Here is a 23640-nt window from a genome sequence, read left to right on the forward strand (position 1 = left end):
GACAACTCGTTATTTTATATATATGGCACCAGGTCACTTTATATACAGGACAGTTTGGGGCCCTTGGTTGCTAAAATTGGCCTCTGCTCTCACACAGGTGTAGGGGTCCCTGGTCTATACCAAGGTGGATTTGTACCAAGTCAAGGTATATTTAAAGACACATATACTAGATTTAAATCCACCAAATTATTGAAACCCAAACAAACAACTAAAACGTATTTTTTTTATTTATCTTGACTAGACTTTTTAAGCCGAGGTGTTGTCCCTGGAGTGGCAACAGGAAATGGACTTGGGCCGCAGACAGGTGTGAACTCCATTTGAAATATGCCATTGGTCTATGGAGCATACCTTACAAATTCAAGTGTTGTCTTCTACCTTGCAGGTGGCGGGGTACTCGGCCAAGGTGCAGACAGTAAGTGAGAGCATATATTCAAACGGCAAATATCTTATCAGGACAATACCACCACAGAAAGTTTCCAAGCAAGACAACGTCAATAATGGATTTCTTTCTTAAGATGGTCGAGGACAGCAGCTGCCAGGTGTTTTTCGTGGGTACCCTCTCATATCACCCAAGTCAGGTAACTAAAGTCTGAATTAAAACCCAATTCATGAATACAGACTTACCCAAAATGGATTTTCACTTCAACAGGAGTAGGCAAGTCAAAAAGTCCAGCCAAAGCAGCAGCCAAGTATGGTAAAGGAACTTTCTTTCAGTTTTATACCTTTGACAACATCCAAAATAATAAATGCTTGAGCTAACCTCATTGTGTCCACCAGGTGGAGTTGGAGCAGGTGCCCTTGGTCAAGGTGGTGCTGGAATACCTGCAAGAGGGGTTGGTCTCCCTGGTTTTGGAGGTGGACCTGGAGCAATAGGTGGACCTGGAGCTGTTCCTGGATATGGAGGAGGAGTTGGAATAGGTGGCGGACCAGGGGCTGTTCCTGGATATGGGGGGGGAACTGGAACAACAGGTGGAGCTGGAGCTGTTCCAGGATATGGCGGCAGAGCTGGAACAGGTACCAAATTTCTCAGTGTTGTTTTACAAAGGAAAGCATACATTAATAAAAAGATAAGTCCGTAAATCTATGAATGCTTTGTGCCGTAGGTTATGGTCCTGGGTCAGCCAAAGCGCTCAAATATGGTGAGACATATTCACCAAAAGTTGGCATCCTATCAATTTAACAACCTTAAACAATTCAAGTCTGAGGACACGATGCCAAAAACTTTATCCAGGGCAGTCTGGTGTTGTCAGCACTGGTGCAACCGGAGGCCTTGGTGGACCAGGAGGAAAGGGTGGTGCTGGATATGGTCCAGGTGGTGTGGGCACTGGGACAGGTGGTACTGGATATGGCCCCGGTGCTGCTGGAACTGGGTTCGGTGGTGTTGGCAGTGGACCTGTTGGAGGAGGTTATGGGCCAGGTAGTAGCGGTACAGGACCAGGAAGAGCTGCACCAGTACTAGGAGGAACAGGATCTGGGGGTAATTATGACTCAAATGTTCTGTTTGAATTACTCAAGCACCCGCCTGACATTTGTTCCAATTACATTGTCTTCATATTTCAGGATACAATGCCAATGCCAAAGCCCGTAAATATGGTAATATAAGTCCGGTGCACATTTATTGCACATTAATTGTTTGGGTGTACTTATAACAATAACAAAACGTCCCCTGATAGGTATGATGAGTGGAACACTGGGGAGTCAAGGAATAGGTACTGGGGGTGTTGGATCGGCTGGTGCTGGAACAGGCTACGGACCGGGTGGAGTCAGGCCTGGTGGTGTTGGTACAGGGTTTGGACCTAGTGGTACTGCAGCAGGGTTTGGCCCAGCAGTATCTGGTGGTGCTGGACCTGGGGGAGCTGGTACAGGTTTTGTACCTGGAAGAGGTGGTGTGAGTACCGGCTACGGACCAGGGGCAGGAGTTGGGCCTGGAGGTACTGGATATGGACCAGGAGGTAAGAAAATGATTAAGATTAACTAATTTTGAACCAATGACTAATGCGTTACTCTAAATTGTTGATGGGTCTTAATTTTTCAGGTTATGCAGGTGGCAAAGCCAACAAATATGGTAAGAGGAACTTAATTTCCAATATTTGATAACAATTTGAGGTCTGTAAGTAAACTTGTCCTCTCTTGTATGTTTTCCTGGTGGTGCCATGGGTGTAGGAGGACTTGGTGTTGGAAGTGGACCAAGTTCTGGACAAGGTGGTGGAGCCGGTGCAAGACAAGGGGCAAGTGGACTGCCTGGTTCAGGTGTGGGAACCAGTGGAGGACCTGCTGGTTTTGGACAGGGTGGTGCCGGAGGTATGAGGAGTTGTAAAACCTTGTCCAACTATTTATATTCAATCTGTCCTGAATAATGAGTGTCAATTGGGGACAGGTGGAACCGGGTATGGACAAGGTGGCTACAACCCTGGAGTCGCCCCTGGAACAGGTTTTGGACCAGGTGGAGGCTACGGTGCAGGGACAGGGACTGGATATGGACCAGGTTCAAATCACTTTCTGGAAACCATCAAAATCAAAATTCTAACTATGACTGAACTAAACAACATGTCATTCACAGGATATGGCGCTGGCTCAAAAGCTGCCAAATATGGTACAAATATTCTATCGCTTCATTCATATTGACATTCTAATAGATGATTTTGTATTTGCTCCAGTTCCTATAAATGATCTGTGTGCTGGGTGCAGGACAAGGTGGACTCGGTGGCGGACAAGGTGGAGGGGTAATCGGAGGCGGAGCCGGACAAGGTGGACTCGGCGGTGGGGCAATCGGAGGTGGAGCCGGCCAAGGTGGAGTCGGCGGTGGGGTACTCGGAGGAGGAGCCGGACAAGGTGGACTCGGCGGTGGGGCAATTGGAGGCGGAGCCGGCCAAGGTGGACTCGGCGGTGGGGTACTCGGAGGCGGAGCTGGCCAAGGCGGACTCGGTGGTGGGGTACTCGGAGGCGGAGCCGGACAAGGTGGACTCGGTGGTGGGGTACTTGGAGGCGTAGCTGGACAAGGTTGGTTTTGGTTATAGGTCATTTTGGTCATTGTTTATTATTTCTTGTATCTAGTGGAGACAGAGCACGTCGTCTAGTATGAAAAGATAGCAACCTAGCCTTGCAACACACCCATACACCCACTTCAGATAAAAAGGTGACACAATGTTGTTGATTTGTCTTGTCAGGTTTCGGAACAGCTGGATCCAAAGCAGATAAATATGGTAGGAAATTGGACAAGTTTGAGGTCTAAAATCATTGAAAGGAAGATATTGGCTGGTAAATGAATTTAAATCATGATGTCATTTTGTAGGTCTACCAGGTGGAGTGCAACCAGGTCCAGGAAGTGGTACCGGCACTCCAGTCAATGGCACGAGAGTGTACATGAACGGAACCAGTACTGGTGGTGCTACTTATGGAACAACTGGACCCGGTGGTAAGGCTCTGTCTGTGTAAAAAATATTATTTCAATGAGGTTAGTCAGTAATCCAAGTGTGTGCTGGGTCAGGGCGAGGAACTGCACAAGGGACACTGGCTCCACTTCCAGAAGGCACGTACACGACACAAGCTTTTGTGATTTCTTTGTAGAACTCTAACATATTGTTTGTTACTGATCCAGGTGGGACTCGCACTGACGTAGGAAAAGACGGAAGAGAATTTGATGGAGGTCCGTGTGCAAAAAAATAAGGAGCAAAAATTTAAAAATGATCTTACATAGCTTAACTCTACTTCCAAAAAGTAGATCAAAATTCTGCGACCCATCATGTTCTGGTTTTCAGCTATCAATGACATCATCAGATTGTCAAGCAATCATTTCAATTTTAACAATCTGTTCCATTCCAGGTGAGGGTGGTCCGGGCAGTGTGATAGAGGGTTCTGGCATTGCTGCAGGAGAAGGTGTGTTGAAATGAAACTTCTTTTTGGAGGGATACAAGCTTGCATTGGAAGCTTGAAAGATCCACAACACTAATCAAAGAAGGAAGTGTTAATGTCTAAACAAGGGAAAGCGTTTCAAACAACTGCTTTTAGTCATTCATTGTTGAAGCACTCATAAAAGTGTGCACATACATCCACCGCTCTTGCTACAGGGGTCGGTGGCAGACCATTTGGTGCAGGAGTGGATGGAGATGGTCTACGAGGAACAGGAACCCCCATCCTTGGAGGAAGACCAGGTTATTATCACACATTTCAAAGAATTCTTCAAATGAGATTCTGTTGATTAGTCACACTGCTGTTGTTGTTTTTATGAAACAGGTCTTGGTGGGACTCCTCTTCCAGGTCAGCGTTTACCTTTGAGATAGTGCTTGTTTGCCTTTATGGACTTTGTCTAAAGTGTGCTTGTTGTTCTACAGGATCCACAGGAGCGGCACCCGGTAGGTTTTGATGGGATCACACAAAGACCAAAGCTTACATGGAACTTCACAATATGGTTTGTATTCTTTATCTTTTCTCTCTGCAGGTGGGGGAGGAGCTGTCCAACCAACCGGTATGATTTTAGAGATTCCACTGCATGTCTAACGGGAGACAAGCTAACTGCCCGTGTCTCGTATTTACAGGCACAAGTGGGGTCCTACCTGGGGCCAAACCTCTCACACCACCAGGTGACTCACTGCCACATTTGAACATGACCATTCTTAGACCTTTTAATTGGATGCATTTTATAAAGCTCTGCTGGTCCTTTACGCGAAGGAGTCCCGAGAGGCGATACCCCTGGCGAAGGAGAAGGAGAAGCCCGTCCCGATGCAGGGACAGATGGTCAACGTTGGACAGGAGGAACCAGTGCAGGACCAGTAGGAGGAAGTGGAACCGGATTTGGACCAGGAGGCACACCAATAGCAGTTGGGGCAACACAAAAACCATCCAAAGGTGCTTCCTATACCTTTTCTCATATTTTCATAGCAACGAAGGAACAACATTTACACACAATCAAAATCCATGGATGTGGTCCTCTATACAGCATACAATCCAGACGGGACCAAAGTTGTAGCTTTGCCTGGAGTAGGAGGCGGCACCCAGGTACTTGGAGGAGGTCCAGGAGGAGCTGGGAGCAGACCTGGTGTATTTGGAGGAGGTCCAGGAGGAGCTGGAAGCGGACCAAGTGTATTTGGAGGAGGTCCAGGAGGAGCTGGGAGCGGACCTGGTGTATTTGGAGGAGGTCCAGGAGGAGCTGGGAGCGGACCTGGTGTATTTGGAGGAGGTCAAGGAGGAGTTGGGACCGGTCTTGGTGGACTCGGAGGAGTTGGAACCGGCACTGGCGGAGTAGGAACTGGTCTTACAAAGCCTGGAAAAAGTGAGCTGATTAAAAACTGCTCCTTGAACTGTGTGAAAAGTATATAATCTAGGCAGAATTGCACAAATATTTCTACAATCCATGCGTCCTCCATCGTAGGTTATGGTGCTGGTGGAGCTGGAGCTTTACCAGGTGGAGGTATACCCATGACATTTTATCCATAGATTTAAGTAGCAAACGTCTGAAAGTGCAGTCTGATCCTTTTCTCACTCTCAGGTCTACGCTTCCCAAATGGAGCTGGTGTAGGACTCGGAGGAAAACCAGGCAAAAGTACTGTACTTTCCTAGATAGGAGTTTTTCCATGTAAAAGAACTTCATCCAATAATGAATCTTTTTGTGTGCTGATCAGCATATGGAAATTTCAGACCAGGAGGCCAGGGTGGGGTTGGGCCTGGTGCCTATGGTGGACCTGGAGGTGGATATGGTCCAGGAGGAACTGGGACAGGGACTGGTGGAGCTGGAGGGGGTCCCGGAGGGTTTGGGACTGGACTTAGTGCAACTGGAGGGGGACCAGGTGGAGTTGGGAGCAGGACTGGCACGTTTGGACCTGTTCCAGGAGTTAGGCCTGGTGGAGTAGATACAGGTCTCACAAAACCTGGAAAAAGTGAGCTGCTTATAAACTTGTTTATAAAATCTGTTTTTAAAAAAAGTTTTAAAAGATGCATTCACTTCACTTGTTGTCAATTGTAGGTTATGGTGCCGGTGGAGCTGGAGTTTTACTAGGTGGAGGTATGCCAATTTTGTTTGACATGCTGAATAAAATGACAAGACATTACGTAAATATGTGTTCCTTCCTCACAGGTCTACGTTTCCCGACTGGAGCTGGAAGTCAAGTGGGGGTTGGGCCTGGTGGCTATGGTGGTACCGGAGGTGTTGGCGTCGGTCCAGGAGGAGTTGGGACAGGATCAGGTGTAAATGGAGGAGGACAAGGACGGTTTGGAGTTGGGCCAGGTGCTGTTGGCGGAGGTCCAGGAGGTGGTGTTGGCGGAGGTCCAGGAGGTGTCGGAACGAGTTATGGTGGCATGGTGCCTGGATCAGGTCTCACAAAACCGGGAAAAAGTGAGCTGCTTTCGAACAAATGTGCAAAGTACACAGTAATACTTGGTCAATTAAATGTGTGAAGAAATCTCCACATTTCACCTATCATGTATCATAGGTTATGGTGCTGGTGGAGCTGGAATTTTGCCAGGTGGAGGTACGCCAATTGTATTTTATTTGCTGATATCTAAAGACAACAGATATTTCCTTCATTCCATTTTTGTCTTCATTTTAGGATATGGAACTTACGGAGCAGGAGGCCAAGGTGGCCTTGGAGCTGGTGGCTATGGTGGTCCTGGGAGTGCTGGTACCGGTCTTGGAAACTATGGTACAGGGGTTGGACGTTATGGTGCAGGGCCCGGAGGTTATGGTGCTGGGCTCGGCACTTTTGGTGGTGGACCTGGAGCCTATGCTGCCAAGACAGGAGGCAGGAGTGTGGGTAGTAATATCGGTGGAACTGGAAACGTTGGAGCAGGAGCTGCAGGAGCGGGTCCTGGAGGTTTGGGAGGAGGACCAGGTTATGGTGGTGGTGGTGCTGGTGGACTGGGGGGATATGGTGGTAAGATGAAATTTCTGAAAGTATGGTTCTTTACAACCACCTGAAAAATAATTGATATGGTATTTCCTCCTTTACAGGTTCAAGGTATAATGCTGGAAAACCATCAAAAAGTATGTTGACATTGACAAAGATCCAGTCAGATCTTCACATCAAGAACACTAAGAGACACATTGTTTATTTGTAGGCTATGGGGCAGGAGCTGGTGGAAATAGAGTTGGGCCTGCTGGCTATGGAAATGGAGCAGTTGGAGCCGGTTCTGGTCCAGGAAGTTTCGGAACAGGTAGCATGGGGCCTGGATCTTATGGGCCTGGATCTTATGGGCCTGGCTCTGCGGGAGCAGGATTGGGCGGTGCTGGAACTGGAGCAGGTGGCTATGGACCAGGTGGTGGTGCCACAGGAGCTGGGAGCTATGGAACAGGTGGGGCAGGACTGGACATTAGGAAGCCCCCTAAATCTGGTATGATAACATATTTTTCAGACATTAAAATTGTCAAGTTAAGGCATACTAAAGGTTTTTTTCTCTATACGACAGGATATGGTTCATCACTTGGAGGAGCTGGCTATGGCACTGGTGGCTTTGGACCAGGCGGTGCTGGTACAGGAACAGGTGGATTTGGACCAGGTGGTGGCATCAGACCCAATGGTGCTGGCATAGGAACAGGTGGCTATGGACCAAGTGCTTCTGGCACAGGAACCGGTGGCTTCGCACCTGGTGGTGGTTTCAGACCAGGTGGTTCCAGCACAGGAGGCTTTATGACTGGCAATGCCGGCCCAGGAACAGGTGGTTTTGGACCCGGTGGTGGCTTCAGACCAGGTGGTTCAGGCACTGGAACAGGTGGATTGGTGCCAAGTGGTGCTACTAAGGGCACAGGTGGCTTCACGCCAGGTGCTGCTGGCATGGGAATTGGTGGATTTGGGCCAGGAGCTACTGGAGCTGGCGGCTTCGGTCCAGGTGGTGCAGGCGCAGGCAGTTTTGGACCTGGTGTTCCCAGCGCAGGAGGGGGTGGCTTCGGTCCAGGTGGTTTTGGAACAGGTGGCCAACAGTTTGGCACAAGAAAAATGCAGAAACCAGGTAATGCAAAACTACATTACATTGTGGACACACAGTCACAAAAACATACATTTAATATTTGAACAGAATAGCATGCATGCTTTCCAACAGGTGCTATTTCCAATGCATTTGGACCTGGCAGCTATGCCCCAGGGGGATATGGTCCTGGGGGAACTGGGACGGGCTCTTATGGAGGTCAAGGTGAGTGACTGATATAAGTCAACTTTTTAATGAAATGCTTAATCGGGCGCCTTGGGACTAGCTTACCATCTTAATTTGAATGGACCTAATTAGTAATTCAAAACAGTAATGATTTAAAAAAAACAATAGTTTCAACTGAGATTTGACATCAACAGTCACTGGTGTGTGTGTTTGTTCAGCAGGAGGTGCTAACAACGGCTTTGGTGGAACAGCTCCTGGAGGCTATACCGGTAAACAAACCTTGATTCGTTTGAACATGTCTCGGGTCCGTTAAAACTTGTTTTCAAATGACACGCAAAGGTGTAGGCCACTTTCAAATTATCCTCTCGGAAAATCATTTTGTTTTGGTCGTCAAAAAAAAAAAAAAAAAAAAACATTCAATCCAAAAGAGGCAGTACCGTTTAGATTTTTGGCGTAATGTAAATGGCAATGCAGTTTTGATAAGGCACTTGTGATATTTCATTGGTGAATTTGGTGCGAAAAGGAAAGAATGACTGAATGAATGGAAGCAACAGCTTGACTTTTCTCCTTCCTGTCCGTTGTCCCGCAGGATACATGGGAGCTGCACAAAAATGTAAGCTACGCACGTTTCACTCCGGCAGCACAAAGAATGGAGACACCGCTCGTAATATTTGAAAGCATTGCGACAGAGCCTTCAGAATAACATTGTTGATGTCTTATGTGTGCTACAGCGAGCGCGCAGAAGGCAGCCAAGTACGCCGCCATGCAGAACCTGCTGGGAGCTGGAGCCTACAGAGGTCTATTGTGTTTTGTATCACGTTAGCATTACGCTAAACTTCATATGGTTGTGTATCCATGTGTGTTGTTGTTGAAGGCGGTGGAAGCTGTCAGGGCAAATACTGCGGCCGAAGGAGGAAGTGAGAACGCAAACCAGGATGTGACCTCATTGCTACAACAGCGGTGCTACTTTGATCCCAGACCAAACACGTCCTACCTTCCGTCGGAGCTTCGGCAACATCCTGCTGACGTCAGCAGCTCGCCGTCGTCGTCAGGATTCCTTCGAGACAAACCAAAATATTCATTTAAGCCAAAAGCGTTGAGATGCACTCAAGAAAACCTTTTTCAGTTCGGACGCTGCTGAGAACCTCCGCCAAGGAAAGGTCTCGCACCTTGGAGGAGGTCATCATGTACTAAAAACCCAGGCCATCTCTGACACCGCTGATGAGGAATAACACACACCAAATGTGAGCCGATTATGATAAATTATTCATCAAATGTGAGGTCCTCACAAATAAACCCCAACTGTGTGGTAATAATATGCCACACAGACATCCGAGGAACCTCCTTTAGACATCATGAGAGACTTTGTGTGTGTATGTGTGTGTGTGTGTGTCAGTGTGCGCATGTGTGTGTGTGTGTGTTTCCAGTGCGCGAGTATTAGTCCTAAGTTATAGTGACAAAGAGCAGAAGAAAGTTAGCTTCTTAGCAATTTAGCCAAGTGTTACATTCAAATATCATTTGGGGAAAATTTGCTTCCCACAATGCTGGTGAAGGTTGCGATTTGATTTGCATTTGGAGATGTCAATGAATGAATCCCAAAGTCACTTTGGTTTCGTTGAAACATTTTCATGGTCAGTGCGAACAAAATGGAGCACTTTTGTACACGCCGCTTTTCAAATAAAATATCAACTCATGACCAGATTGCAGCACGTGGCTTATTTTCTATGTCACATACAAACACACACACACACACAGGGCGGTTGCATGTGACTCCCTGAAGGAAAGCTCCAGATGAGACTTGACTTTTTGTAAGTGGATCCAAAGCAGGACGTAACAGGACCAGGAAGGTGGAGTCTAGGTTCTATACTGGGACGAGTCCACCAGAGGAGGGGCCACCATCTGGTGTCAGTGGATTCCGTTTTTTTTGTTGTTTTTTTTCTTCACTCGCTCACATTAGCAGGAAGTTGTCACACACAAAACAGAGGAAAGCAACTTGTGTGAGCTTGCCCAAGATGTTGCGCATGGAGCAGATTTTTCTTCTCTTGCTTTTTGTGGCACCGTTAAGAGACTAAGCATTGACGGGACGCCATCGAGATGTCTCGGCGGGATCTGAGGTTTCGACGGGGGATGAGAGGACGGTAAGAAACAGCGCCGGTTGTCATCTTGTGTGTGTAACTTTTGCAACAATGCACACAAGTTGCAATACACACATTTTTCTTTCCTGGATCGAGCAAGCGAGCGGCAACCTCTTTACTTTTGCTTTTGTTCAAGAGGGATGGGTGGCGCTCTTGTACATGTGCTTGGCGACGAGAGGAAGGAGAGGAAACGAGGTGGGGTCATACAGGAAGTGGCCGCACACCGCATTTGCAGATTAGCCACAATAACTCTTTTAAGCTGGAGATGCCGTTTCATTGTTGTTAAATTTTAGTCCAAGAAGAAGATCGTCCCAGCAAAACCTGGACCTAGAGCTTTCAACCAAGCTACCAGAAACATGCCAACTGCCCACGGATAAAATACACCTGAAGCTGTAAATTCTGATCTGAATCTATGCTGCCCTCTGGTGTACAGGTGCGGGGAATGCAGCTGCAACCTGTCTCACTGGTACTTCGAGCGAGACGGACAACTGTACTGCAAGAAGCACTATTGGCAGCGTTACGGCGAGAACTGTCACGGCTGCACCGAGGCACTCCAACCGGGACTTGTCATGGTGACCGAGCATTTATTTTAATTCAGTGACATTGTACTGTAAGATAAAGCTGACTCACTGACAACTGAGAAAATACCAGTTATGTTTTAAGTCTTACTGCATCGAAACTAAATCCAGCCCAAAGCAAATCTTCAGCAGTGTGACTTCCCGCGATTAACTAAAAGCTTGTTACTCATGTGACGTCGTGAAAGAGCGTCCTATGAAAAGTTCCTGACAATGCAGCACTTTATAGCCTTGATGCACAAATTGTCACGAGGGCAGAAGCTCCAAACTTTAACCGATACAAAAGGGGCAAACAGAGGTACGAGACAGAAGAATCTCAAAAAGTGATTAACAAAGACAACAAACTAAAACAATGGCAAAAGCCCAATAACAAAAAAAAAAACCATGTACTTACAGGTTGCTGGAGAGCAGAAGTACCACCCCGAATGCTTCAAGTGTGTGAAGTGTCAGATATTGATTGGAGATGGAGACAGCTACACACTTGTGGAGCATTCCAAACTCTTCTGGTAAGTCAACACGTTTTTATCTCTGAGGTCTTTCTGTTACTTTGGGTCGTTGAGTTGTCGTTTGTGTCCCAGTGGTCAGTGTTTCAGTCAGGGTGCCGCATCGTCACCTTCCTTGGAACCTATCAAGAGCCCCCACACGGTGGCGCTGGTGTCACTTCCTCCACAGACAGAAGGCCAACGAGGTCTGAAGGTGGCAACTGGACTCAGCCAAGAAAGCGGCCCTTTGGTTACCGTCACGGCGTGAGTCAAACTTTAGCAGACATCCTGACTTTCAGGTTCTCGATTTCCAATCCACATCATCCTCCTTCAGGTTAGACTCGGACGCTCTTGGTCCTGACATGCTGTCTTCGCTCCACATTGGAGACAAGATTCTGGAAGTCAACGGCATTCCCGTCCAGAACGTTTGCCCCAACAAGGTTCTTGATGGCTTAATGAGCGATAAACTTGACAAATTGAAGCCATGCTAAGGTCAACCTTGCTTGCTTTAGGTTGCGCATGTGATCCAGGACACAAGCAGACAACTGCAGCTGACTGTGGAACACAATCCACGCTCCAAGACCTCCACCGACGATCACAAAGACTTGAACTGCGTCTGCGAGAAAGTGCCTTCGACACACGCGCTACCAAACCTGGAGGAGGAGCCCGGCTCAGGGGCGGAGACGGCGGACTCAACCAGAATGTCGCCTCACCATCACGGAACCATGGGAATGCGATCGCGAAACATCCTGTAAGACGAATTCCCGACTGGCCAAAGCCATTTGGTCTACCTAAGTCACGCTTCCTCCTTCAGGCGCAGCTGCAGCATCGAAAAGTCTTCCTTGTCACTTTTCTCCCAAAAAAAAGACATGGTGCGCTCCGAGTCTCTACGTAATGACCCCGTAGATCGAACCTATCGCATCTTCAGGCCTTCTGATCTCATCCATGGAGAAGTTCTAGGCAGGGGCTTCTTTGGACAGGCCGTCAAGGTAAGGTAGGAGCCCAATGTGACAATCTTTCCGACCAAATGCCTATTGTGATCTTCATGTGGCTGTGAAGGTGACACATCAGGAGACAGGAGAAGTGATGGTGATGAAAGAGTTGATACGTTTTGACGAGGAGACGCACAAGAGTTTCCTGAAGGAGGTAAATGTCCTTCATCATACGACTTGATCTTGACTGTCCATTGATCTTGGGTCTGGTGATCAGGTCAAGGTGATGCGCTGTCTGGATCATCCCAATGTCCTCAAGTTCATTGGACTATTTTACAAGGACAAGCACATACACTTTGTGTCCGAGTATATTCAGGGAGGAACGCTCAGAGAAACCATTGCCAAAATGGTACAGTGGATTTTTTTTTTTCTCCTCGAACACTTAGATTCAATTTATCACAGCACAGTGTGCATCAAACAAGCTAATGTTTGATCTCTATCTGGTTGGTAGGACAATAACTTTCCGTGGAACATCAGAGTGAGTTATGCCAAAGACATTGCCGCTGGAATGGTGAGTCGATGCTCGAGGTCCATGACAAAATCATCATGTCACCTTATATTTGAAATTTCTCCTTCATAGGCTTATTTACACTCCATGAACGTCATCCACCGGGATTTAAACTCACATAACTGCCTGGTCAAAGAGGTAAAACTGATGGTTGTAGTTCTTTGCATAAATGACTGCTCGGCTCACAGTTCTTGCTTGCTTACTTTCATCCACATCTAGAATCAGTCCGTCGTGGTTGCAGATTTTGGTCTTGCTCATTTGGTGACTGCAGAGAGGAACCGCAGCAGAAAGCCTTCTCTGGATCAACCTCCCAAAGGAACTTTGTCAGAGCTACGCAAGCCGGACCGAAGGAAGCGCTACACAGTGGTTGGGAATCCTTACTGGATGGCACCGGAGATGATCCACGGTGAGACATGAACAATTATGAAATATAATATAGCTTCACTTTGAATGCTTGACCTTTGCGCCTCTCAGGAAAAAGCTACGACGAACGTGTGGACATCTTTTCATTCGGAATCATGATTTGTGAGGTAGGCAAGTTGAAATGATGCCCGATCCTCGTCCAGAGTGAGTTAAATAACAATATGAAATGGGTCATAGTAAAATGCTCCGAATATTTTTCAGATTATTGGACGAGTGAGTGCCGACCCAGATTTCCTTCCTCGGAGTAACGACTTTGGTTTGAACGTGTCTGCGTTCATCGAGCGGCATCAGCCCTCTCAGTGCCCTTTGGCCTTCCTTCCGCTGGCTGCCCTCTGCTGTGACTTGGATGCTGATCAAAGGTAACCTCGACATACTTTCACCGCATGGTAACTATTGGGATTGTGATCTTAACAAACCTGTTGCAGGCCTTCCTTTTCCAAGTTGGAGGAGTGGCTGGAGAATCTGCTCATGCACCTGGACATGCGCCTGCCTCTCCGTTCCGAAATAGAACAACTGAGCGGAACTTTCTGGGAGAACCGCCAACACATTTTAAAACTGGAAACCTCGTCCACTTCTTGTCAGAGTCCCATGACATCTCCCGATGACGAGAACAATCAGCAACTTCCTGAAAGCGCAAATTGCATACCTCAGAACACTTATGAGCATGTGAATCAAGAACTTACACAACAAAATGTGAACACCAGGACGTCTTCAAACTCCTCCGAAAGTCACGAACATGGACAAGACCCCTCGGGAGAAACACAAAACCAAACAGAATGTTCACAAGTTGCCAGTATACCATCAAGTAGGTCCAGGAGGATCTGCCGAGTCTTGTGGAACAATACCATAAAGGACGACCGATCTTTGCTATGACTGCGTCATCTTGTCAAGGGTGTTGTATACTTATTTATCTTCTAGTATGACAACAAAGTTTCTTTTCAGAAAAGAAAAAAGAAAAACAACTACGCTGTTCAGTATGTATTTGTGTGTGTTTTACTTTTCCAGCTCTCAGTGAATTGAGCTTAAGCTGTGTCGAAATGTGATGTGGAAACAAACTAAACTTGCACTCACTACAATGGTGCTAAGGGTTTAATGTGCTTCAAGGGTTATTTTTCTAAAATAAGGCCTATTTTTTAGATAGTGCATGACGTACAATTGAATGTTTTTTTTTGTGGTCTGTAGCTTGTTTTATTAATGTTGAACTCATAAATTCAGAGGTCTGGAATGTTCCACACAGCATCATGTTTGTGCCCTTTCAGTTTGAAACATTTTTCGTCTGATGATGATGAATAAAAAAAACAGATTAATCAGTTATTGAAATAATTGTTGGTTGTGGCGAGTTCTGTTCACGAATCGGTAGAAATTCGAATTAAGAGGGCTAAATTATTCATTCTTGTGGTCGAGTCAGAGTACAGAGAAATACGATAAACACACGAACAAATGATAAACGTACTACAGAACAATTAGAATAAACATACTTACTTCATGTTGCCACGACGGAATTTACGAAACATTTAATAAAAAAAATAATTAGAAAAGTCCAAATCAGCTGTGTTTGCATCTTCTTCTTCTACATCTGTTTCTTGGCAGTGGGCAAACAATTTGAGGTGCATTAGCGCCCTCTTCTGAAATAGAGTGTAAATTTGGATAATCCCACCGACGCGTGGTCCAGTTAAGGGTCGCCCGGTGGTGTGAGCGTGGAATCAGCATGGAGCACATGTCTTCGCCGGTTCGTTTTCGCAGCAACACCAAAGGTACGAATTGAATTTAACTCCTACATTTCCATTTCTACTCGGTGAAATTAAACTCTGAGATGAAGGTTTTCCATCCACCTTCCTCTGCACTAGGGCACAATTTGACCTTCCTGCACACTCACTGGCGCACCTGCTTGCATGTTTCTAGTTACTCCCAATATATCGACAGTATATCTTTATTTCTTGACACGACAGGTACTTTATATGTTGTTTGTTTACATGCTCTTCTATACTAACAAGTTTATGCCTGCCTATTCATTTCATGGCACGTTAACAGCTGCAACATTGTCAGAGAAGGAGGTAAGCAACATTAGCTGTTGTCTACAAAGGTAGTGTTTGTAACGTGTGTTTGAAGAGTGTGCATTGTGTGTTCAATCTATCTCCACCCCCCACCCCCGGCGACAGCATTAAAAGCGGGATTAAGTGACTGCAAAGCTTTGTGGGTAATGCGAGATGATGGCAAAAGGAGGCCAGACGTGGCCTGCTGGAGTCTGCGGCTCAGTGAGCCCGCCTGACCTCGCGTTCTGTCAGCTGTCGATTGACTCCAGCCGTCCTTTTTTCGAGCCAAGGCACAGGCCCGGAGTTGAGATTGGAACCGAGAACCTCCCACCTGCGAGGCAATTGTATTAAACACCAATACACCATGGCGTTGCATAACTCCGCCTTTTCCTGTCTCAGCTGTCCAGTCTGCGAGTGAAAGACGAGGACCACTTCCCCTTTGCCAGCAGGGCTCCGCCCCTCGCCTCGCAAACTCTTTCCCCGGCCCGGCGCGGGACGGAAGTGGTTGGCGCCAACGGCCGCCATCCCGGTCTTCCAGGGACGCCGCCACCGTCACCGAGGGTCTCCGATTGGTCCTTCCCGCTCTCCGGGAGGATGACTGTGTCACGGCGTTCGCTGGACTCGCCGCTTAGCCCCGCCTCTCGCCCGCACAGCCCCTGGGGATGTTTCGACCCCTATGACTCGGCAGAGGTGAGAATCCAGCAACACTCGCATCTGGAGGCGCCACTTGGTGAATTCTCTCGCGCTTGTTCAGGATCAGGACAAAGAGTACGTCGGCTTTGCCGCGTTGCCCAGTCAGGTTCACCGAAAAACAGTGAAGAAAGGCTTCACCTTCACGCTGATGGTGGCAGGTGAGTCTTCACATATGACTGACGTCCTTCTTGGCAGAAACGCTAATAATGATGCGAACTGAGCAGGAGAGAGCGGCCTGGGAAAGTCCACGCTGATCAACAGCCTCTTCCTCACCGACCTTTACAAAGACCGGAAAATTCCCAACGCCGAAGGTCAGCGGCTCATCTTCATCCTTGGCATCGAAACCAGAGTCCATAATAATCATCGTCAATTATTTTTAGACGCGAGAAATTCGTCGATGACATGGCTAATCGACTAGCTGTCCGTGAATAGCTTGTCGTGTGTGTGTCCGCGCAGAGCGCATCGGTCAGACAGTGAGCATGGTGAAGCACACGGTTAGCATCGAGGAGAAAGGCGTCAAGCTGAGGCTGAGCATCATCGACACGCCGGGCTTCGGCGACGCCGTCAACAACATGCAAAGGTCTGACACGTGACTTTGAAACTCGGGGCTTTTCTTTTGACCCCTTGTCTCCTACGCGCTAGCTGGAAGCATTTGGAAGACTACGTGGAGCAGCAATTCGATCAATTCTTCCGAGACGAGAGCGGCCTCAACCGCCGCAACATCCAAGACAACCGCGTGCACTGCTGCCTCTACTTCATCCCTCCTTACGGACACGGGTAGGCGGATGCATTGGAGAAGGGCTTTCTAAACTCCTCGTGGAAGTCGAGATGCTGGTGCGTTCAAGTGCCGTCTGATTTGTACGTGCAGCCTGCGACCTCTGGACGTTGAGTGCATGCGGGCGCTGCACGACAAAGTCAACATCGTTCCCGTTTTGGCCAAAGCCGACAGCCTGACGCGGGCTGAGGTGTACAAGAAGAAAATCAAGGTAGAGCCCTCATGCTAGCGCTAATGCTAACACGTTATGTTGGATCGATTTTTGCGTCAACGCAATCATTTGTTCCCCAAAAGTGACTTTTGATTCCTTTTTAGATCCGTGAGGAGCTGCGGCGCTTCGGGATCAATATCTACCAGTTCGCCGACTGCGACTCGGACGAGGACGAAGAATTCAAGAGGCGGGACCGGCTGCTTAAGGTCAGCGAGCGAACCGGACGACCTTTGTGTGCGATGGCCGATGTGTTGTTTTGTGCACGAGCAGGACAGCATCCCCTTCGCTGTCATCGGGAGCAACGTCCTGGTGGAGAGTCAAGGCCGGAGGTTCAAAGGTCGCGCGTACCCCTGGGGTGTGGTGGAAGGTAACGGTGGGCGTGGCCTTGATATTTACCACACAGCTTGGAGAAACGAAACTTCCCGTGTGTGTCGCAGTGGAGAGTCCGGCCCACTCGGATTTCCTACTCCTGCGGGATATGCTGGTGAGGACTCACATGCAGGACCTGAAGGACGTGACCCGCGAATGCCACTACGAGAACTACCGGGCCCACTGCATCCAGAACATGACACGCATGGTCGTCCAAAACCGCAAGCGCAGGTTGTGGGAGGGAACGAAGGCCACGCCATCCACATCATCTCCTTCATCTTTATCGTCTTGTTTCTGGGTAGCTTGCGTGAGAAGTACCAAGAAGAAAGCCACCTGGACGTCCCGTTGCCGCTCGCTGACTTCGACACAGAAAAGGAAAGACTCATCTTTGAGAAAGACCAAGAGGTACGCTACTCACCTCGAATGGCGGATACCTGCGCCAGCTCGCAAGCGGGATGACCGTCCCGTTGACCTTTTGCTGTTGTGCTGCAGCTGAGGAGGATGCAGGCGCTTCTGGAGAGGATTCAGGAGCAGATGCAAAGCAGCCGCATATGAAACCACTCGGGAGACCTGTGAGAAACATCCATGTTTCATTTGGCATCTTTTTCATTGTTTCTACTGCCATCTAGTGGCTGTTAAATAAAAAGTGTTAGAAAGAGCAGGCGACAAAGGAGTGTTGTAAATGTAATAATATTTATTTATTAAGAATCTTTCGGATTAATGTTGACAGCCCACAGTGCTCAGGCCTTTTTATATAACTTAACACTTTCGCCATAGGGAAAACAGCCGTGCTCGTATTAATATATAATATCAATATATGTAGCGTGAGGTCCAACGTCTTGTTCACCCGCCCGCTTTCCACATGGTCCCGCAAACATGCACCACAACACAAAGCAGCGTTAATAATCAGAATCGGAATAAAGATAAAAACAAGTCCGCCGCTCCAACGTGCATCACATTTAAGTCCATCCACATGATGACACGACGCAAATGGAATCACAAACAGAAAAAAAAAAATTACATCGTTAGCAAGAAAAGACAAAACCTTGTTTTCGTTCCAAAAAAATGTCCACGTTCAGTCCCAAAGAGCAAAAATCTAAACTTTGACTGTTTTTCATTTGCTTGGTGTGTGTGTGTGTGTGTGTGTGTGTGTGTGTGTGTGTGTGTGTGTGTGTGTGTGTGTGTGTGTGTGTGTGTGAGAGAGAGAGAGAGAGAGAGAGAGAGAGAGAGAGTGTGTCTGTTTTGTCACAGTGATGAAGAGGTTAAGTGTAGGCACACGCAAGCACAAGCATGCTGGCACAGCCGCTATCACTCCAACGCAGAAAATGGGTTGCAGAAAAACAACAACAAAATCTTTCACGCAGTATCACACAATTTAAAAAACTAAAATCAATCTCATGATTTCAAAGTTGGAGGTTTGCAACTAAACTTTTTTTGTTTATGCTTAGTCGCTTGTAGTTTGTGTGCTGTGCACTAGGGGACGCTGTGACAAACATCCCTTGCAAAGCACTGCATCAAGCTCCTCAAGTCACTTTGACATGGTCCCTAGGACCAAAGATGGTGCCAAAGCGATGCGCGATGCTTTGGCCTAACACAATAATGCAGGCTATCGCCCCCCCCCCCCCAAAAGTAAAAAAAAAATTCATTAAAACGTTCAATTGCAGTTATGCAGGGGAACATGTCCATCATTTTTGGGGGACAGAGGGTCTGTCTAGTCCCATGAGGGTCTGATACGTGTGACATCATCACGGTGACATCATCGCTTTCCGTACGAGCGCAGCGGCGTTCAAGCCAGTTTGATGGTGCTGACAGGGAAGGTGGGCACCGTTACCATGGTGACGGCTGCCTGGCCCACCAGCTGAGGGTGTGGCGCCAGTACGGCGGTGGGTTTTGCCAGCGCCGCCGCCTGCTGGCTCGCCATGCCGCCGTTGGCGCCGGCCTGAGGAGGGGGCTGCACGCGGGGCAACGCGTGATGGGCAAAGGTATGCGTGATGTGGCCCACCATGGCGGGCTGAGACACCGACACCCCCTGCGGGTACAGGGTGGGAAGGCGGGAAGGGAGGGGCGCCCCCAGGCGTGCCACTGGGTGCACCGTGATGTGGCTGATGGGGGTGGGGCCCGGTAAAGGAGCGATGTGTGGGAGGTGCTTGTGATTGGCGGGCAGGGCGTGGCTGACGGCCTGGATGACGGAGGGGTGCGACACGGTCGAGACGGGGACGTGGGGGACGGCGGCGTGGGCGATGACAGTGGGCGGCGGGCCTTGAGGGGGAGGGGCGGCTGAAGACGAAGGGGGCATAGCCAGCAGGGCTGTGTGCTGGATGGACAGGTGGGGAGCCAGCATTGGCGCCTGTAGAATGGGCGCCGGAACGCCGGCCGGGACCTCCTCGCCATCCTGCTCCAAGTTGTCTTCGCCTTCTGTCGACAACGGAAACCAAAAATAAATGCCCCTAAAATTGCACGGTGGCGAGTAAGCTGAGTAAGCTGAGCGAGGTATGACGCGACGTACCCGATGCGGTGGAAGTGGACGCCTGGTCGTCTTCGGGCTGGATGCTTTGCCGGATGAGGCGTTCGATCTCCAGCGCATCCATCCGCTGACTCAGCTCTTTCTTCAGCTCAGATAAACGCTGCTGGGTGGCTATCTTCTCCCGAGCCAGCCGTTCCATTTCGTGCTCGTATTCCTTCTCCTTGCGCTTCAATGTCTGCCCGGCCCGGACAAAATACAAAATCAAGCACCATGACAGACGCGTGATGGCGTTGTTAGCTTTCCTGAAGTTAAACGCTAATAACATGTACGGCTTTTCTCATAAATATATTTCTTTAAACATTTGACTTTTGTTTAAAAAATACACAAAACTAAATATTAGAGTTTACAATATTTTATTTATTTTATAAAAAATATTTTGGGGGTGAAAAGGACGATGAATGAAAAAGGAAGTTAGCCGTGGATGGTCAGTGAGCTCTTTAGTGATTATGTCATCCTATATCACCGTGGCAACAGCTGCCTGCGCGTTGCGTTGTGACTGGACCCCGCCTCCTTCTTTCCAGGCGCGCGTCGCAACTGTTGCCATGGTGACAAGGCGACCAAAGTCGCGCCAATCAGAGCGCGAGAAAGGTGATGTTGGCGTGCTCGGGCGGTACCTGGATGTAACGCAAGGCGCTGCGCAGGACGCTGAGGTTGGACGTCTTCTTGTCATCCACGTTGGGGACATTCTTCTTCAGCGTCTCAAAACATTCTTTCAGGTGAGCGCGCCTGACAAAAAATATCAAGTTCACGCTTGCGTTCAAGCAACACTTTTGCCACCGCCATCCACAATTACCCAGTGGTTGATTGTCCTCCTTTTTGGGAACTCACCTGTTCTGCTCCAACTTGTTGTGGACCTCCCTTGTTCCCGCCCTGAAACACACACAACAAACCGACTCCAGTGCATGCAGAGATGCATGTGGCATTTTTTTGAATTTTGTTTTTGTTTTTAAAATACCCAAATTTGTGACTTATTTTGGGGTACTGACCCTCCAGGCCTCCTCTTGGCATTGGCCCCTCCTTTCATGTCATCCAGTGTGAGTCCATTGGTCTTGATGTGGGACAAGGGCTGAGCCTGGTGGGACACCAGAGCGGGCCCCACGGCCGACCCGTCGCCACACACGGGGGGCGGGTACCGAATATGAACCTGAGGCTGCTGCGATGGGCTGCATTTGATTAGCCGGTTAACGCCGTCCATTTTGACATGGGGGGAACACAACAGCTGATGGGGTGGCGCCCGCGGGGGGGACTGAGAAGAGCTGTTGGCCAGGAGCGGGCCGTGGGGCACGGTCGCGGCCAGAGGGAGGGGCGCAGGCGTTGCCGCAACCACCGGCATCACGGGGATGACGGCGACGGGAGTTTGTGGCGGCCGAGGGGGCGGGACCGCAGGGCACGGCGGCTGCTCGCCCCGGCTGACAAGGTCGGCTCCGACCTGCTGCGGTGGGAGTGGCTCCAGGCATCTTGACTCCGCCTCCTGGTTGACGAGCACCGTCACCTTCCACTGCTCCTCATCTAAAAAAAGGGGAGAGGAAAGGAGTTGTGATGTCATCAACAGGCTGCAGAGCGAACGACGGCTTCATAGAAAATGTGCGTGTGGGAATCCGTGTGTAAAACCCTGAGTTACCCTGGAAACAGCGGCCATAATGGGTGCATCCCCATTGCAGGGATTCCTCCAACGCGTTCCAGGGCCAGTCGCCCACATCTGACGCAACGTCGAGCCAATCACATGACTTCCTCATTTCTAACACGCACGCCCACACACGTGACAATATGGCATGCGAATGTCGATGTAAAATGTGGACCAACGTGGAGATAATCAACATCAGCGGGAATTTTTTCCAGTATAAAACCCATTTGACACATTTTGATCATCTAAACGCTTAACCTGGTTAGTGTAAATGGCGCGCGTGCACGTCACAGAATGCCATGTGCACGCGCAAGTCAATTACGTAATAGAGTGGAGTGGAAAAGCTCGGTCGACTGCCCCTCTCCCTCCCATCAATGAGTGTGAGTCTATATAAGCGAGGGCAGGGCACGTGGTGGTGGTAGTGGTGTGGGGGGGGGGTCTCACTCGATCGGACACGTCATCAGAGGAGGAGTCACCCTCCAGACACACACGCGCACGCACACATTCCTTCCTTCGCCTCCTCCACGCTAATGCCCGTGCTCGTCAACAACAAGCGCCGTGCACGGACGGGCGAGGAATGGGGGGGGGTTGAACGCAAGGGAGACCCGCTCTTTTTCCCCCGCTCACGTACGTATCATAAGCTAGCTATTATGTAAAAAAGCGTGCGTGTGCTCGCCGCTCAAAGTAGGACAAGTGAATTGCGCGAGTGACACACTTCGAGCACGCATGGCCCCGCTGACGTCACACTCGTGTCTGCGTGTGTGTGTGTGTGTGTGTGTGTGTGGGGGGGGGGGGATCGTAGAAAAGCAGAGGGAAAAACGGAAAGCTCGTGACAGGAAGTCCTTAGCGACGACGTACACGCGCATGTATTTCCGCGCAGAAAAAAATGCCATGAAAAGACACCCTTGGAACCGGAAGTGGGTGCATCGTGAGTCCAAGCCGAAATCGGAGGTTCAGGCGGGGGGAGCGGGGGCACGTCGCTCGGTTCTTACTGTGTGTGAGACGCCGCGGTTCAGCCTGACGCTCGACCACCTCGGTCCGATCCTGCTCGGCCTGCAACTCCAGGTAGCGAGCTGCCTCCAGCAGCGTGTCGATACTCATGGCCGAACCGGGACAAGGTGACGACGACGACGGCCGACGAAAAGAGAGGAGAGGAGAGCGGTGCGGCGGCACGGGGAGGAGGGGGTGGGGGTGGCCCCGCGGGGGGGGGGGGGGCGCTGGTGGTCGGTGGGCTTGGCCTGCACAGCTCCGCGTCCCCTCGGGCTGCTCGTGAATCCGGCTGGCTCGCTCCTCGGCGGGGCGGAGCGGGCCGGGCTCGTCCAAAGTGTTCGGGCGACAAGATGGCGATGGGGCTAGTCTAACTCACAACAAGCTTTGAGGCGTCCCTCGCCACGCCCTCCGCAGTCTGCCCCCGCCCTTTTACTACGGCACCTGCCAAAACACGGAACACATCACGTGCTTCTTGCTTGCCAAATATATCTCCTCAAATCCCCATCGGTGACACCATCCAGCCCTTTTGTTGTCTTTCATGTTCATTTAAGTCATTGAAACGCGGCGTGGCCAAGACGACGTCACTGCCTCTGCGTTGGAGTCGTCGCGATGCCCTCCCATCCGCATGATGGCACTTCCGAGTTTTGGCAAAGACCATGCGGCCGCAGCGCGTGATGGCCGCCCATTGGTTGCATTCTGCGGCAGCCGGCCAATCTGCGCCGAGAACAACAAGCGTGCTGCTGGGCCACATGGGCGCCCGCCCCGCCCGGAGCCGGCGCGCGCGCGCGTTATTTGCATGGCTCGCGCGTGACTTACAAGCCCCGCCTCCTGCCAGAGAGGCTGTCAGTCAAAATGGGGGGGGTGCCCGGACTCGTTGCTATGACGTCACAGAAACGTGGATTTTTACGGCAACCTGCAACTCTTTCCGAAATCACAAAAATGATCAGCAATGTTTCTGTCTTATTAGGAAAAGCGCACATCCACGATTTAATTTAAACAAATACATTTTAATGTATTGATCATAAAACAGAAATCTGAAGCTTTGACCCAAGGTGGCATGGCAAGCACGCAAGCCATAAGGAGGAAGGGGAAGAGGGGCAAGTTTGCAGAGGAAGCAGAGTGATAGTGGTGACCTAGATCGAAGTGCTGCATCACTCCATCTCCCTGGGGAGACCAAGAGGGGTGGAGATCAGGGGGGGGGGGGTTACCAGTAGACACCTCCATCCT

General features: G+C 49.5%; 7 protein-coding genes and 2 long non-coding RNA genes across 13 annotated transcripts; 7 read left to right on the forward strand and 2 right to left on the reverse strand.

The window, feature by feature from the left end:
- The first annotated feature begins 784 nt into the window (after positions 1-784).
- On the forward strand, positions 785-1695 carry LOC147043201 (uncharacterized). The gene is made up of 5 exons (XM_085935079.1): positions 785-1014; positions 1104-1139; positions 1232-1477; positions 1561-1593; positions 1674-1695. Exons 1-3 carry the CDS (start codon positions 946-948, stop codon positions 1457-1459), a joined length of 333 nt encoding a protein of 110 aa, XP_085791205.1. The 5' UTR covers positions 785-945; the 3' UTR covers positions 1460-1477; positions 1561-1593; positions 1674-1695.
- Positions 1032-14818, reverse strand: LOC147043202 (uncharacterized). The gene is made up of 4 exons (XR_015068590.1): positions 14677-14818; positions 13611-13819; positions 9074-9136; positions 1032-5260 (listed from the first exon to the last, which is right to left on the reverse strand). It is a non-coding gene; the product is annotated as an uncharacterized LOC147043202 (long non-coding RNA).
- Positions 1644-2779, forward strand: LOC147043203 (uncharacterized). Its single transcript, XM_085935078.1, has 6 exons — positions 1644-1952; positions 2036-2065; positions 2164-2301; positions 2378-2485; positions 2561-2593; positions 2689-2779. Exons 1-6 carry the CDS (start codon positions 1941-1943, stop codon positions 2725-2727), a joined length of 360 nt encoding a protein of 119 aa, XP_085791204.1. The 5' UTR covers positions 1644-1940; the 3' UTR covers positions 2728-2779.
- Positions 3836-5075, forward strand: LOC147043204 (uncharacterized). The gene is made up of 8 exons (XR_015068589.1): positions 3836-3876; positions 4068-4151; positions 4234-4257; positions 4332-4352; positions 4439-4465; positions 4536-4580; positions 4669-4845; positions 4937-5075. It is a non-coding gene; the product is annotated as an uncharacterized LOC147043204 (long non-coding RNA).
- LOC147043205 (uncharacterized) lies at positions 5960-7622 on the forward strand. Its single transcript, XM_085935067.1, has 8 exons — positions 5960-5998; positions 6071-6328; positions 6426-6464; positions 6543-6866; positions 6944-6976; positions 7051-7146; positions 7207-7323; positions 7399-7622. The coding sequence occupies exons 2-8, from the start codon at positions 6185-6187 to the stop codon at positions 7519-7521; spliced, it is 876 nt and encodes a 291-aa protein (XP_085791193.1). The 5' UTR covers positions 5960-5998; positions 6071-6184; the 3' UTR covers positions 7522-7622.
- Positions 7531-9770, forward strand: LOC147043206 (uncharacterized). 2 transcript variants are annotated; one of them, XM_085935070.1, is made up of 6 exons: positions 7531-7938; positions 8029-8118; positions 8298-8348; positions 8669-8692; positions 8811-8876; positions 8954-9770. In XM_085935070.1, the coding sequence occupies exons 1-6, from the start codon at positions 7630-7632 to the stop codon at positions 9218-9220; spliced, it is 807 nt and encodes a 268-aa protein (XP_085791196.1). In that variant the 5' UTR covers positions 7531-7629; the 3' UTR covers positions 9221-9770. The 2 variants fall into 2 exon arrangements, with proteins under 2 accessions (XP_085791196.1, XP_085791197.1); XM_085935071.1 differs by having other exon boundaries at positions 8301-8348.
- On the forward strand, positions 9863-14716 carry LOC147043207 (LIM domain kinase 1-like). 2 transcript variants are annotated; one of them, XM_085935065.1, is made up of 16 exons: positions 9865-10217; positions 10351-10409; positions 10508-10786; positions 11186-11295; positions 11368-11535; positions 11606-11711; positions 11784-12022; positions 12086-12260; positions 12331-12417; positions 12481-12612; positions 12715-12774; positions 12844-12909; positions 12991-13177; positions 13246-13301; positions 13396-13553; positions 13620-14716. In XM_085935065.1, exons 3-16 carry the CDS (start codon positions 10784-10786, stop codon positions 14065-14067), a joined length of 1995 nt encoding a protein of 664 aa, XP_085791191.1. In that variant the 5' UTR covers positions 9865-10217; positions 10351-10409; positions 10508-10783; the 3' UTR covers positions 14068-14716. The 2 variants fall into 2 exon arrangements, with proteins under 2 accessions (XP_085791190.1, XP_085791191.1); XM_085935064.1 differs by lacking the exon at positions 10351-10409 and having other exon boundaries at positions 9863-10217; positions 10648-10786.
- Positions 14819-14859: 41 nt separating the features above from the next.
- Positions 14860-17891, forward strand: LOC147043208 (septin-4-like). Its single transcript, XM_085935540.1, has 12 exons — positions 14860-14948; positions 15627-15917; positions 15982-16078; positions 16145-16231; positions 16377-16500; positions 16563-16697; positions 16789-16906; positions 17011-17112; positions 17177-17273; positions 17344-17506; positions 17578-17680; positions 17768-17891. Exons 2-12 carry the CDS (start codon positions 15822-15824, stop codon positions 17828-17830), a joined length of 1185 nt encoding a protein of 394 aa, XP_085791666.1. The 5' UTR covers positions 14860-14948; positions 15627-15821; the 3' UTR covers positions 17831-17891.
- Positions 17892-18400: 509 nt separating this feature from the next.
- On the reverse strand, positions 18401-23058 carry LOC147043209 (max-binding protein MNT-like). 3 transcript variants are annotated; one of them, XM_085936724.1, is made up of 6 exons: positions 22416-23058; positions 20786-21308; positions 20628-20669; positions 20414-20525; positions 19782-19974; positions 18401-19690 (listed from the first exon to the last, which is right to left on the reverse strand). In XM_085936724.1, exons 1-6 carry the CDS (start codon positions 22522-22524, stop codon positions 19062-19064), a joined length of 1608 nt encoding a protein of 535 aa, XP_085792850.1. In that variant the 5' UTR covers positions 22525-23058; the 3' UTR covers positions 18401-19061. The 3 variants fall into 3 exon arrangements, with proteins under 3 accessions (XP_085792850.1, XP_085792849.1, XP_085792848.1); XM_085936723.1 differs by having other exon boundaries at positions 18401-19687; positions 20593-20669; positions 20755-21308; XM_085936722.1 differs by having other exon boundaries at positions 20593-20669; positions 20755-21308.
- Between the last annotated feature and the right edge of the window lie 582 nt (positions 23059-23640).

Source organism: Syngnathus leptorhynchus, chromosome 17 (assembly GCF_054491065.1).
Source record: "Syngnathus leptorhynchus isolate UIUO chromosome 17, UIUO_Slep, whole genome shotgun sequence".
Lineage (NCBI taxonomy): Eukaryota > Metazoa > Chordata > Actinopteri > Syngnathiformes > Syngnathidae > Syngnathus > Syngnathus leptorhynchus.